At 41.9% G+C, this 15,364-nt stretch overlaps 1 protein-coding gene across 2 annotated transcripts; it reads left to right on the forward strand.

Moving 5' to 3' along the window:
• Positions 1-442: 442 nt before the first annotated feature.
• Positions 443-15,191, forward strand: LOC133143523 (rho GTPase-activating protein 29-like). Of its 2 annotated transcripts, XM_061265474.1 has the most exons (23): positions 443-681; positions 1,368-1,728; positions 7,478-7,621; positions 8,947-9,043; positions 9,113-9,185; positions 9,270-9,330; positions 9,517-9,675; positions 10,230-10,294; positions 10,377-10,487; positions 10,579-10,659; positions 10,745-10,927; positions 11,000-11,137; positions 11,213-11,388; positions 11,474-11,628; positions 11,714-11,827; positions 11,911-12,003; positions 12,077-12,240; positions 12,313-12,501; positions 12,581-12,718; positions 12,782-13,017; positions 13,080-13,395; positions 13,472-13,589; positions 13,660-15,191. In XM_061265474.1, the coding sequence occupies exons 2-23, from the start codon at positions 1,437-1,439 to the stop codon at positions 14,496-14,498; spliced, it is 3,942 nt and encodes a 1,313-aa protein (XP_061121458.1). In that variant the 5' UTR covers positions 443-681; positions 1,368-1,436; the 3' UTR covers positions 14,499-15,191. The 2 variants fall into 2 exon arrangements, with proteins under 2 accessions (XP_061121458.1, XP_061121459.1); XM_061265475.1 differs by lacking the exons at positions 443-681; positions 1,368-1,728; positions 7,478-7,621 and adding an exon at positions 8,137-8,388.
• Positions 15,192-15,364: the final 173 nt, after the last annotated feature.

The raw sequence follows: 15,364 nt of genomic DNA on the forward strand, positions 1-15,364 counted from the left end.
TCGCTTTCATTGCTTAAAAATTATGCATCTGTAAAGAGGTGAGACGTTGAACCAAAATCTTATTACATCATGTGACGCTTAATAAATGCATTGTTACACTATTACCGTTAGATGGCACTCAAGTCAAATACATTTCTGCATTCAACCAACTTGTCGTTGCCGCAGCAATATTTTCAATATACATTTGAAAATATCAATTGTCTATATCCAGAAATTTATTCTGTAGCAGAGCAGTGCCAACTAAAACTATGTACAAGAATACTTCATTTTCAAATTGGCCTTATAATAAAACTGAATATTGTAGATTTGAATATTCTATTCAATTATATGGAGTCATGGGACATAGCTGTCAGATTTATTATGAAAATCATAAGAGGATGTTGAAATTCTCTTACAACTATCTTGACAATTTATAAACTAAGCACCTGTTGTTAAAGGAGAAGCGTGCGCGCATAAACAGACAGACGCGCGCATACTCGGTCAAGATAACGTCACTCGTAAAAGGGGGAGGCAAGCAAGTCGCTCAAGTAAAACTCCAACAAGGAGAACCAGACCGGCACATACGAATAGCGTCGCTTCCTGTGGACTATGTTTTTTCTTTTTTTTTTTCTTATTCAAATATAACTAACCCCATTGGACCGTCTTTTTGCGTTTGGATCTTCATCAGAAGGAATGCATCGGGTTCGTATGCATGTATAATAAATCTAAAGTAGTTCATCAAAAAACGCAAAGTGTTTTTTTTTGCAAATGCAACATAATTATTGGTTTTTATTTGCGCTTTGCACGCAAGAGAAATTCCACCGCTACTACTATTTGCTTTATTGATGGTATAGTGCGTAAAATTGTTTTAACTACGCACCGACGAGCTATGTTTTAAAAACGGATAATGGTTTTTGTTCGAATATTTCTCATCCTCCAAAAAGGGACAAAACCTTTTGCGGTACAAAAAAAGAAAAAACGCACCACTGAGGCATTTAACTTTGCGTTGTGGTGCGCCTTTCGTCAACGCGTCAGCAAATCTAAACACCGCATAAAAGTAAACTTGCACAATTTGAAGAGTTCATAAAATAAAGTAGATTCTCTAAAACGTGTTCAGATTTGTTAGGCGGTGTTGTCAGAGAGTATTACTTTAAATGGTATGACTGTAAATATTTGTATTTAGTGTATCAGAACACGACTGACAGCATTTTGGTCACAGCTCTTAAACTTTTGAACTCTCATAAGCAGCACTTGTGCTCTATTACAGTTAATGTTATTGTTGCTGATAAAAACAATTAAGACACCATGCAGGTTCACCATGCAGGTTCTTTGTTTTTATAGTGAGACAATATTGTTGACTATTGTAACACTCGCCTCTTGTTTTGCAGCACCCTTCATTCTTAAGGCAGGTCTGTGTTCCGATTGAGACCTGAGTACAACCACAGGGCCAGGAAAGCATGCTTGCCGCCATGCTGGGTCATAGTACCGGCGGAGGATCCGGAGGTGGCGGTGGTAGCAGCGGAGGAGGAAGCAAACTCTCTCAGAGCATGTCTCAATTTTCCAGCTCCAGCTTGAACACTGTCACTTCAAACTCCTCTATGTCGGATAAAGTCTCCACGGGTCGCCCAATGCACTCGCCCAACCTGGAAAGCCTCACCTCAGACCCAAACTACATCCTGCAGTTGGTCACGGATGTACGCAAATTTGCTGATGTCGTGCTCCAGTTCAGAGGAGTTTTTGCCTCCGGAGGTACGTTTGGGAATTTTGTCTTTAATATGACCTTTTTTTTTGTCCTGTTGTGGCCTTGGTTGCTGGGACACCCAACTTGCCTTATCTCTCTTTTAGTTGCAGGTTATTGCTCTCTTCGTGGTAAACAACACAATGAAATGTGCTGCTGACCAAGCACAGTGAATAAAGTATAACGTGACTAACGCATTTTTCCACGCAGAAAAGAAATACTTTCAATTCATGTGCATTTAAATTGTATGCTGTATCAATCCTCTCACCATCAAACAAGATCTAACTAGGTTAGCTGACAAACGTGACAAACCCTTTTAGCTCAACTCAAACCGGTTCATGATTGTTTTTTTTGCTTCATAATATGATTACGGCAAAGTATGGGGGGGGCGGTTCCCAAAATTTAATCTGCAATGCAACAAGAAAGAAAATAATGCAATAAAATAATTTTCAATGTACTGTCAAAATGAATGAATCTTTCAGACTCCAAAAGTTTATTGCATAAGCGAACAGCTCAGTTATGCGGATGCGATCACTATAGTAGATTCCAACATGTGATTTGAGTCTTCCCATTAGGGCTTGTTTTAGCTAAATACAGGAAAAGGCCAATTTGAGAGCCTGATTCGGAAGTTGAAGAAAAAACCCTCCACTTTTGAGGAAAGACGTAAATAGTCCAATTTGCCTGAAAAAAAAACAACAACTCTCAAAGGTCCTTATTGTTTCTTAGTCGACATATCCCAGGTGTCATTGTTTCGGTTTAGCATGGATACTTGGAGACAGAGTCACTGACTTGGATTGTGATTGGAAGTGATTTAAACCTCTCTTTAATTTATGACCGTATTGTCCGCATGCTGCATCACCAAAGTTCAAACCTTTCATTGCTGTGGTCACTCACTGAAAGTGACTAAAACAACCCCCCTCGCCCTTTGGGTCTCCTTTGCAGCTAAATTCGCAGTCAATGACGTCACCCATCGTCCCTGGTGGCATCCCCGCACTCCAAAGCGGCTATGTTTTTTTTTCACAAATGGCTACTTTCCCAAGTCTGGAATAACTGGCCTGTAGGAACCATCCCCATGGGGTTTCCTCAGCCGAGTCTTCCAAATTGGATTTATTTTGACTGGTCGTACTTCCTTAGATGGTTCTTATTGCCACGGTCAATGACGCACGCACACACACGACTGAGTCCTCCAGAAGTTGTGTACGTGATTCCACTAGTGTCAGGTCAATGTTGTAGAATTGCCCACTGTCAGATATTTACAATCTTTTGTTGGATTGTGACCTCGTCGGCTGCGCACTTGTGAAGGGCATTTCAGTAATTGGAGGGGATTATTATTTAGAGGTTAGTCCCCATTAGGGTCACAGAGGACATCATGAGACCATATGAGCTAAGGGGGTGGTCTCTCTGGCCCTTTTGTATTGTGAATAGACACTCCAAAGCACTCCATCATATTAGAGAAGCAAACATTTGGCCCCTCGCTTAACCAAAAGGAGATTTTATTTTCAAATCAGTGCAGGAAGAGAGTTTTCAGGGTGTGTTGTCTCGCACGCTGCTTGATTTAATAACAGGTGTGTCATCTGTGTTTGCGTTGCCAAGCGGAATGAATTTTCGTGTCAGCCGCACAAGCATAAAAAGTGAACGAGTCAGCGTCGACAATGGAAAGTTGAGAGCCGGGTGTTGTTACCAAGTAGGAAGTACAGAGAAAGCCTGTCAATGACACAGCAACTTTGGAATACCTCGAAAAAGATACATACAGGACGGATGAGTGTTCTTTTAAATGAGTAAAGTCGGTATTTGTCAGTGTACAGTATGTGCATGACTCACCCTGCCCCTATGTCAACTATTTGCTCTGAGTCACGAGGAATCTTTAGCTAATCATTATCTATGCGAAAAGCTTACCTCAGGTGTTGCGTAATACCAAGGTACACACATAAAGGCGACAAGGTGAATAATAGCTTTTAATTGTCTGGAATAGTTTTTGGGTTAGTCTTGATTTGGTTGTATGGTGCTGGGAAACTTTGTGCTCCGAGAAAGTCTAAAAATATTTTCAGTGATTTGGATGCCAATTTAGCCTTACTTGGACTTTTTACCAACCATTCCAGACTTTCTTTAAAGGCTCTAACTCTCTCGTGTGTTTAGACAGTCGATCCCGCTGGGTTTTGTGGGATCAGCTGTAAAGTACTACAAGCAAGCTTCTTGCTTCCAAAAAAGTTCCTTTTATGGTTCTTCTAATGTGCGTTTATTTAAAGCCAGTGTAAATCATCCAAAATGTATTTTCGAATGTGGACCAGAAAAAAAATTACTTTGCCTAAAGATTGAGGTACTTTTCCTTGGATGTTTCTCAGATTCTTTAGCTGCCTAAAGGATTTATGACATTACCTTAATTGCTTCTTGCTCTTATATGTCTGATGCTATGCTTGAATCGGATTTTTGGAGGGGGGGGATTAATATCTAAGGTTGTCTTAATCTGTCTTTTTAAAAGGGAACACGTCACAATGTATGAAGCGCCCCAGGGTTAATTCAACTCACAACTGCTTCAAGATGGAGAATACTTTAAATCAAATTTGACTCCCATTCTTTGAGACTTTCAAGTTCACAAAGCCCATTGAGCCACCATCAGGATGACAGTAAATCCAAATCGTCTCCCTTTGTGTTGCCATTCGCTCTCTTATATCCAGTGACAGGTGCACTAAAAAAAGGAGCCGTCTTCTCTTCCTGACTCGTTGATGTTCCTTTGGGTACAATACACATTGTGGAGAACAAGCTTTTAGCGATAACGCTTGAGCAGTTTGGCTGCCAGATCAAGGTTGCACAGAGGGGTGGTGGGGGTGTGTGTGGGGGGGAGATCGGTGTTTTTCTTAAAGAAAGCAGAGAGCATAGTTGGAATGCCAGTTTTTAGAGAGGTTGGGGGGGGGGGGGGGATATCAAAGTGTTATCATTGGGTCTTGGTTAGTTGTGACACTTTTAGTGATTTCTCCACCTTCTCTGTCCTCTTGCATGTGTTTTGAACCATAAATAATACATTACTTGTGATTTGCGATGCATAATTGAGCAGAGTGAATGGAATGTTGCCAGGTCATACGAATTCCGTCCTTCTTTATGTGCTTGACTCCTATAATAATATAATCCAGACAATATTTAGTTGGATACTTTCATCTGCAGATTTTGGAATGTTCTACTGTTATGGTGTCATTTTGATGGTGACAATGTTTTCATTATGGCTCCCTCCTGCCCCCTTGCTGCATCCCCACGACCTAAACAAGAGGTTGGAATGCTGTGTTTCCATGACGCTAATGAAGTAAAAGCCTGGCAATGTGTTTCTGGCAGCCTTACGAGGAGCTCCTGATCCGCGGCCTCCTTCTCATCAGGCTCAAGGTCTGATCCCTCCATAGCTTTCATTCAGCAGGCCTTATTATGCACTGGAATGTCTCTCACTCCTTCTCTGGTCGCGGGGATGTGCAGCGTAAGGGGTAAAGTTGGGACGAATCCCCAAAGGCTGAGAACGAGCCCAAATAATACACAACCCCCTTCTCCTTTCATATTTTCCCTCCCTCCCATACCGGCCGCGACTCCTCCCCTGTCATTCCTTACCATCCTCCCACCACGCACAAAGACCGACACACTCACACACCCCGATCATCCTTTCCTTCCAAACCTAAAAGGCCGGCGTCACAATTTATTGTTTCATAAACGCTTCGTGCGGTCAAGTCCACGAGATGACCTGATCCCCTGTTTGCTAGCGGCCCCAGGGACAATACAGATTTTTTTTTTGCTCCTTGGTTTTCCCTGTGGACTGTGGACAGAAAGATCTTCCCAGAACCTCTCTTTAAACTTTACGTCCTCTCTTAAAACCGAGACTACAGCTGCCGAGTCTAAATTTGTGTTTGTCAGATACAGTATGCCTTAAACAGATTCTTCCTGGTGGGAACAAGTTGGATATGCTTTGTGGTTCTCACTTTTTGGGGTTAAATAATCAGTCTTTTTTACTAGGGGTGTCTTGCTGTGCCATAATGTCTTGCTAATTAGCCTCAATTTAGGATGGCCCGTGGGACCTTTTAAAGGAAGCCCTTCTATCTTGTGGGGCATTCAAGCTTTAGGGTAGTACGTAATAAAACCTTTCAGTTTATGCCTCCTATAGTAAAGATTCAATTCAATGAATGGGTCATAAAGCCTGCAGCAGGAGGATTTGAGCTATGCTGTTTATTTGAACCATTAAAAAAGATAATGAGTGGGGATTTTAAATGACTAAGGGTTGAAGCAACTTGTTAGGAACTTTGAAACTTTGTCCTGCACACGTGTGTATATCCAGCAAAGAACATATAAATATTTGAATTGCAACATCGGACTTTTTGGGGATGCCAAAATCCACCAAAACCTGTTTTTTTGGTGACTTTAATCTAAGCATGCTGGTTGGGCAGGTAAAACAAAAAGGAAAGAAGCTTTTGTCATTAAAATCTACCAGTTTCTCAGCAGCTGAAGAAGCTGTGCATGACATGTGATGAAGATGAATGAAAATGGTTGCTATGGGGAAGGAGGATCTAAAGGTCCTGCGGTGAAGCTTTTGGCCAGAGCGAATCATTGGCTGCAAGCAGTTCTTTTTTTTTCCATTTGAAATTTGAAGTGGCTGGTTGTAGGAGTCATGCCAGCTTCTTTTTTTTTTTTTAAGGTTTTGTAGTGAACTTACAACACAGGAATATCTGCTTGGAAGTTTATTATTTTATGTCTTCCAAATTTATTGTGTCCAAATTGGAATGATTTCAAAATATTTTGTCTTTGATGCCGCAGCACCTTCTTTTGTTTTGCATTTTTGTTGTTGTTGTTTTTGTAAAACCGGGTTACCTTCTACCGGGAACCTGCGCCGTACTGTTTAGCTGGCTCGATTTTCTGGATCACCCCAGCAAGCATTGTCAATATGTCCATGCAAAACCCAGCTGCATTAGCCCCGCTGTTTGTCCCACTCCCAAAAAAGAGCTAATGAATAAAAGGAAAAATGGGCGACAGCTAAAGTCTTTCTGATCCCCTTCTCCATGAAGAGATAATCCAGGGGGGTGATCATCAGCGCCAATGTGGCTTTGCCTGTCACTGGTTTTGTCTGAGGGGGGAAAAGTGGACAGTAAGCAAAGCACCCATCATTGCGCAACACCGATGTTGTTAGCTTTTGTTATTTGGAAAAATATCAACAAACTGCACTTGTCTTTAATACAAACATCCGCTTTGTTCTCTTTGCTCGCTGACTTTGAGTCAGAACATCAATTCCCACCCTTATCACAGTCTGTGTTTTTCACTTTCTCACCTCATCATTTCTGTTTAAAAAGGAGCTTCTGATTAACAGACTTGCAAACTTCCAATTGTAGTAAGGTCGCAATAGGTCATGGGTCTTTATGCACTTGGCTCTCAGGTACGACTTCTCTATGGAGGTTACACAGCCGACCGAGTGCAATCCCAATGCCAGCCTTGCTTTATGGCCTTGTTGCCTAGGCAGACCATTGAGTGCTTTAGTGTCGAGCGCAACTGCTGTGAATGGATGGTCGTCGTCTGACATGGCTACCATGGCCACCCTTTAAAGCAGCAAAGGCGGAATGTAATCTAGTGATCCTGTTGCCAGAATGGCTCTACTATTTGTAGGATGGGAGATTTGTCATTCTTGATCGACTTTTCCGAGTGGGGAGGGCTTGTGCTGATATTCAAATAAGGCAATTTTTTAATTTTTCATAGTCAGTAGCATCATAAAGCTTGTCCAAATCTCATTTTGTGATTTCACAGAGAACCAAGCGTGTCTCCACAAGGCAGTCCATGATCGTCTAAGGGAGATGCTGGCGGTCCTTTCGAATCTCATCAGCAAACACCGCAGCCTCAACTCACTTGATATCCTGAGTTCAGCTGGGACGCTCATCACGACAGTGAAAGGTAGAAAATGAAAATGTTTGCAAAATAAAAACGGGAAAAGTCCGCTAGGCGTAACCGTTTTTGTTGCTCCTGTTTCTCCATGCCACAATTTTGGTTAACATGAAAGCAGTTTATTCCATAATCAAAGCTCTTGTAAGAGATTATTATTATTTTTTTTAATTTAACACAAATGCTTTGAAAGGCACTAGACTATCCTTATTCTGTTCTTCATTCTCTTCGATATAATTTAGTAAGATGATCTTAATTCTTAAAATGGCCAACACCCTGGAATACCAGCTGCCCAACCCTTTGGCGTATTATTTATAAAATTACAATAAAAACAAGGCGGCCTTTCGTATGTGTTGATGGTAAAAATATTAGCCCGAGTTTTGTGTTGTGCTTTTCCATTGAAACAATACCATTTTTTCTCAATGATGTAACTTCCGCATTTGGACCACTGGTTGGGGCCTGTGTGAGCGCTGGCATTGTATTCCAACAAGGCTCAGGATGTCCTGTTGAGGGGTTAGGGGTTGGACACAAGCAGAGGCCATGTAAGCACATAAGTGAGTTAGTTGCATGCTTTGAACGGTGATAACGCCGCCGCCGTGTTCCCAGGACCTTACGGATCTTTACAATTGTTCATTAAGTCAGACCAATCTTCTCTTTGGATTTCTTTTTTTTCTAAATCCTGAACTCAATTTTGCTTGATTGAGGATAATATGATCAAATAATTTTATTAGTGATAAAATTGCTTGTTGAATAGGACCGAGTTTGGAAATACTTTGCAGGTAGGTATTCTTAGCTCTTTTTTTTTTTTAAGAGTGCAGGTGACAAATTTTCTGATACTAAACTGTTTTTGTGCGAAGTACAGTATTGAGGAAGTGTTTTAGCCTATCGTTCAAACTTACTAATTGAAGAAACCTCAGAAAATAAAAGTAATATCTTGAGCTCTTTGAAATCTTCATTGTTCCAATGTAAAGAAAGACGTTTCCTCAATAGCACTGATTTACTGAGTCTATTTTTTCTCTGCACAGTCCAGAACAGGAAGGTTATTGTGAAGACTGATTACAAGCATTTTTACATTGGTGTTTTTCTTTCCCCTATTCTGTCTTCAGTCATCACCGTGTTTTGACTCGAAGCAGGAAACTACTGGATTTGCCGATTACGGCCCGTTTATATACACTTGGAATCTTTTCTTATCCTTTCAGAACATACAAGGTTGTTTTGGATGATTGTGGTGGACTTGACAATGATGCATATTGAATCCGTGCAGGATGTCACCAATGTACTGAATTGATATTAGGACAGGAAGCTTGACTTCATCTCAACTCATCTCCATTTGATAGGAGTGAATTTGGAAGAGGTGAACGAAGAGAACAAGAAGAATCTTTTGAGAGACATCGACATTGCAACCGAGCAATTGGCATTCACCGTTGGCAATGTGTAGGTATCACCATGTTGGCTTTTCTGCATCAAAATATATTTTGAATTTGATTTTTTTTCCTTCTCCAGAGTGTCTGAGTTCCTTATGGGAGATGTAGAGAATGGATCAGTGTTAGGGCTCCCCCTAACTAAGACGGGCAGGGTAAGTGGTGTGCAGAATAATAACTTGCTTGGTCTAAAACATTGTTCCTTTATCTTGTTGTGGTTTTTTTTCATGTGCTTTCAGTCTTTTGACAACCTGCCTGTGGAATCTGGAGGATCCGGCTCTGAGAAAGATGATCCGCCAGGTAAGATAGTCTGCTCCCTTTGACAGAATCTATTTTGATTTTGCACTCTTAACAATTGGGCTGAAAAAAAAAAAGGGGGGGGAGAATATTTTTATTGGTCAGACTAATTTGTACATATCGTTCAAATATTAATATATTCAAATGGTACAAATACAAAGTCCAACTTTTACAATCTTCCTCGTGCAGTTCCTGTGATTGTAACAGGCCCAGCATTTCGGGGCGAAGAAGTGGATCGGACGCTCCAGCAGAAGGACAACGGGGTGGAGTCAGCACTACGCTACTCCAAGGCCTGGTCCAAATACACCAAAGAAGTGCTGGGGTGGGTGGAGAAACGTCTTAATATGGGTGAGTCAAGGTTTGCATGGGTCGTATCGGGTATTTTGTGTTGCCGTAGCGACGCAGAACTCCAAATGTAAGTCTCATGTGTGTTAAGTAGCAAGATAGTCAGTCATAAGTAGCAAGATGTTAAGAGGTTAACTGGTTTTACTACATAACCAGAAAAGCACATATTGGTTGGACTTTGTGTTTTTTAATTGGAAGAGAAATTTGACGGAAATTTCCAGGGATATTTTTTTTCACCTGTGCTAGTCTCGCATGTTCAAAGCTGAGAATCCAGTGTGTGAACCGGTGTTCTGCTCGATGGTTAATGAATGGTTTCACTGTCATCCTTAGTCATTCCCACAGTCAGGATGGTGACACAGGGCCCTCTGTAAATTGGCACAATGTGTTATCACAAAATGTTTATTGAACACATCCTCTGTGGCTAATGATTTATTCGATAATGACTCAAGGACATTGCTTGACTTTATGTAAAGTCAGTGTCTTTGTTGGCTTTCCTGTTATTCTATTCAAAACGTTTTTACAATTAAATCAGAGGGATTTATTTATATTGTTACCAGATATGGAGTTGGCAAAGAGCTACAACAAAATGGCTGAATCTGCAAACGCCCTTGCAAGTCAACAGGTGATTTGAAAATGTGATGTTTAAATTTAGAAGCGCTGTGATTTGATTTTTTATTTTACAAACTCTGTTCTTTCCGCTCAAGCAATTCATGCCGTTCCGTGACATCTACATGGCAGCTTTCAAAAATGACATTGAATACAGCAAACTTGTACTAAACACCACAGCAGTGCTCCAAAGCAACAAATTTATGCAGGTAATTCCCCAAACCAGATATTAGCTGGATAATAAAAACAGCAATACTAACATAGTGTGTGCTACTTTTTTTTTTGCTTTTTTAAATCAAGCCGCTAATAACCCGAAAAAATGAATTGGACAAACTACGCAAAGAAATGAAGGAGCTGTGGCAGAGAGAGCTAAAAAAAATGGTAATTATTCTATATTGTTAAAGAATTTACAGGAACAGTAATTAAGGTGCAATTTTAATCATTTTAATTTTCTTTGTATTCCAAGCACGAGGCGGAGAGCGCTCTGAAAAAGGCAAGGATGCTGCAGGATCAGCGTCAAGAAGAGTACGAAAAGGCCAAGGTTTCTACCAGCCGCTTGGAGGGCGAGCAGATCGGAGGAGTGGGAGGAGCAACGGCTGCTAAACAACTAGAAAAGCGTCGCAGGTTGGAAGACGACGCCCTCCAGAAGGTACTGCAACATTTAAATCCCCTGATATCATTTACCGAATTGATAATCCTTCCATTTATTTTTTTGTTACAGGCTGAAGAGGCGAAGGTACACTCCAAAGCGTGTCAAATTGATGTTGAGGAAAAAAAAGCCGGTCTAGCCAAAACGAAGAACGACATCATCACTCAGCTCCGAAAGATGGTTTTCCAATGCGATCTCACTCTCAAAGCTGTACGTCGAAACATCTCAGTCGAGAGTGGAATCTGATCCCATTAACACCTAACAGAATGAAATTGTCTCTTCAAGGTCACGGTCAATTGGTTCCACCTCCAGCAGGCTCAGGTGGTATCACTTCCCGTCAACCACCAGAGACTTTGTGAAAATGCCAAAATATACGAGCCCGGGCTTCGCTATGTTGAGTTTGTCCGGAATTTGTCCCCTGACTCCCAATATCCGGATTCAGCTTTTTCATCAAGCACAGGGTGAGACATGTTCTAAGATTCCGGACCATTTCTAGTATTCCCGTCTTTTTCGGACTCAGGACAGATGTTCTTACTCCTCTGGCAGATTTCCTCTCACCCAACACATACAAAGCGGCAGTCACTCATCCTTCAGTAACTTGTCACAAGGATCCTTGACATCGGACCTCCTCGATGAGGACGGGTCCACCCGACAAGCCAAGATTGCAGAGCGCCGCGCCAACAATAACACTGACCTCCAAGGTATTTCCAATCCTGCAGAAGTAGTTTCATTGAGTTAGTCATCATAATGACGAGTCATGGTTTTACTAATTTTTTTTATACGCAGCACTTCGGATTCGTTCTTGCAATTCAAGTCAAGGAGGAGGAACCTGTAGCGACTCAGAAAGTGTCGGAGGGAGCAGCGAGTCCCGATCCATGGACTCGCCTACTGCCAGCCCAGGTGAAGCATTTCATTGGCACCACCAGAAGGATGGAAAGTTGATTAGACAGCACAAATGTGGATTTAACTTGGTGTCTTTTCAGGAGACTTCAAGAGGAGATTACCCAGATCTCCCTCGACTGGCACCATGTCATCTGCTGATGACCTTGATGAACCCAACTCTCCTTCTGATAATGGTATGCAAAACAATCACAAATGCTGAGTTTGCTTTTTTTGTTTTTACTCAATTATATATTGCACTCATTTCAGGCGTAAACGATCTTTTAAACGAAGTCGCCAGCTCTCCACGTTATTTTCGAAACACACAGATGTCCAAAGCTGCTCAAACGCACAAGTTGAGAAAACTCCGAGCGCTCTCCAAATGTCGAGAGTGTGATGGGCTGGTGGTGTTTCAAGGAGCAGAGTGTGAAGAGGTAAATTGTTTTCTTCTTTCTTTTCTTTCAAGACTTTTGGAAACTCCAGTTAACATTTCTATGTGTGGCCAGTGTTCGTTAGCTTGCCATAAGAAGTGCTTGGAGACCTTGGCCATTCAGTGTGGCCATAAGAAGCTTCAGAGGAAGCTTCACCTCTTTGGCGTCGACTTCATGCAGATTGCAAAAAACAGCCACGATGGCATCCCCTTCATCATACGCAAATGCACGTCGGAAATCGAGACCAGAGCTCTCGATATGAAGGTATCCACAAAAAAAAAGATTAGATAATTTTTTGGGAAATTCTTTGGATCTTAATGTCAAATATTTTGGACTGCAAAAGGGTATCTACCGGCTGAACGGCGCCAAATCACGCGTGGAAAAACTGTGTCAAGCGTTTGAGAACGGCAAGGACTTGGTTGAGTTGTCCGACCATTACCCCCACGACATCAGCAATGTTCTCAAACTCTACCTTAGACAGGTAAGCTTGTGTTTAACACTTAAAAGTTTTCCTTTTGTTTGACCTTGATGATGTTCTCCTCAGCTTCCAGAACCACTCATCCTCTTCCGCTACTACAACGAGCTTATTGGTTTGGCCAAAGAAAGCCAAAGAGGAATTGCGGAAGATTTGGAGGCATTTCGTCTCAGCTCCTCTCCAGTCACGCCGGCTCAGGTTGGCGTGGAGCTTAATCGCATCCTCTTCAAACTCAAGGACATCTTGAAGCAGCTGCCATCTGCTCACTACAAGACATTGCAGTTTCTCATCCAACATCTCCACCGGTAGGTTGCTCCTAGCTAAAAAAATCTAAACATTTAAATACTAACAAGCCTTTTTTTTTCAGGGTGACAGAAGAAGCTGAAGAAAATAAAATGCCCGCAAGAAACCTGGGGATTGTCTTTGGGCCTACACTCATCAAGCCGAGGCAGGCCGATGCCGACATGTCTCTTTCCTCGGTTGCGGATTACCCGTATCAGGCACTCATTGTCGAGCTCCTCGTCCGACACTACCACATGATCTTCGACACCCCGCTCAGTCCTCTTTCGGGCAACTCGCCCAAAGTGGTTTGCTCTCAATCCTCACTGGACCACATCCGTCCTCAATTGGGAAATGAGCAGCTTCTTAGCAGGCACTCAAAGTCTGTGGGTGACATCCAGGAGGTAAAGCAGAACTTCACAATTAATGGACCATAAACTTGATGTACTGATGTTGTGAATCATCTGCTACCAATTACAGTTGAGCTCCAAGAATTTGAAGAGACATTCCTCCACTCCTCCATATCACTTGTCGCCCGAGTATAAGGACCCAGTTCTGCTCCTTCCAGGTGACCATGAAGATAAAGACTCTGAACCTGGTCAGTATGAAAGAATTGTGCATTGAGTGCATTTTTATATTGATTTGATATAATATTCATGTTTTTAAAGGTGATGAAGTTGATTCAGAGGTCTGCAATGGGGTCATTGAGGGGGCAAAATCCAGCGAGCGAAGTTTCAACCGCTCTCCACACGTCACACTTACGACTCGGGTGAATCTCCGATCGCACCGTAACAAGTTCTCCTCCCGGCCAGTCAGCATGCCGGTAGAACGCAGTCGTGGTCAAGACAACGAGAATCCCACCTGGACGACCTCGCATGAAGATGATAGAAAAGGAGGCATCCAGTCTATCCAAGAGGTGGATGAAAGTGAGATGAGAGGTGGAGCACGCTACGGGAGCACCTTTAGTAACAACCATACCTTACGTAGGACTTGGGCCGATCAATATAAGCACCGTGATGTAGCGTCGAAAACTACCAAAAATGTTTCCAGTCCAGAAAGCTCATCAGAAGATGCAAGCCTCCCTCATGAAAATTCCAAGAGCCAGCTTAATGGACCTTACAGCACGTCATTGAGAGCCGGCAGGATATTAAGACGGGAGGAAAACGTGACCAAGTACAACATAGTCTCAACGGGTTACCGACCTTCCCGGACCCTTCAACCACCACCTGGAACTTTCTATAAGCCTCCATCAGGGAGTCGAACGAAATTACTCCATACGTTAGCTAACAGCGCTGGCAACGAAGAGGATGAGGACGACGAGTTGGAGATTGAGATTTCTGTGGACGAGCCTCTTGAGAAGGACGCAGAGGCAGAGCAGGCGACCGCCTCGTCGTCCCACAGCCCAGATCTAGAGGACGGGGGTCTAAACCAGACCAGACCGTTATACCAGAGAACGAGATCCAGGCAACTTGAAGAGGTTGAACATCGAGAAGCTCATTTTGTGTGATATCTCCAGCCACCAGATGTCAAGACACAATAAAAGACAAACTTGGTGGTCCTGAGTGGACAAGGAAAACTAATTTCCTTTCCCAAAAACAGAGAACGCACTTAAAAGGGTGTACATTTTTGGAAATTGTATTTTTCTGCCATTACTACACTGACATCAGATTGGACTATTTATAATTCTTCTTAAACTGTGCAATTGCATTTTATGTGAATATTTGTAGTGTTCTTCCAGACTCACTGTCCGTCTGTCTGTTTATATACCAACAAGTATATTTGACGAGTTACAGAAGATCATGTAGCCATAACACTGAGAAGAACAAAAATGGTTCACTTGATCACTACAGGAATCTTTTTCTGTTCGTTTATACTGTTACACGGAGAAAAAAAAAAGTTTTGTTAACATTTTTCTGTCAAGCATTAAACACATACTTGTTCTGTGCGGCTAATGATACGAACGTTATTTTATTTTAGTTGAACATGTGACCCTGAGAATCGTCGAGGAAACAAAAATAGGTCTAACTAAGCTTTATATATATTTTTTGTAAGTATAACAGGATTCGGTTGTTTTATTTTTTATGGTGACTTTCAAGCTTGGTGGAATGATCAAATGATTCAATGTAAAAAAAAAAAAAAAAGACAGGTACATTCGAACAAGCGTACTTTGTAAGTTATTAAAATGTCTCGCAACTTTCAACCATGCTTTTCTTTTTTTTTTCTTTTTAAACCAAACATGAACTCACTTCACCCACTAAATGTGAAATGTTCGGACATCATTACACGCTTCCCCGTGTTTTTTTCTTTTCTTCTGTTGCTAAGTGCAGGCAAAAAAACAGCCAATAAAACAAGTCTGCAATTAATCTTGCCAAG

Source organism: Syngnathus typhle, linkage group LG19 (assembly GCF_033458585.1).
Source record: "Syngnathus typhle isolate RoL2023-S1 ecotype Sweden linkage group LG19, RoL_Styp_1.0, whole genome shotgun sequence".
NCBI lineage: Eukaryota > Metazoa > Chordata > Actinopteri > Syngnathiformes > Syngnathidae > Syngnathus > Syngnathus typhle.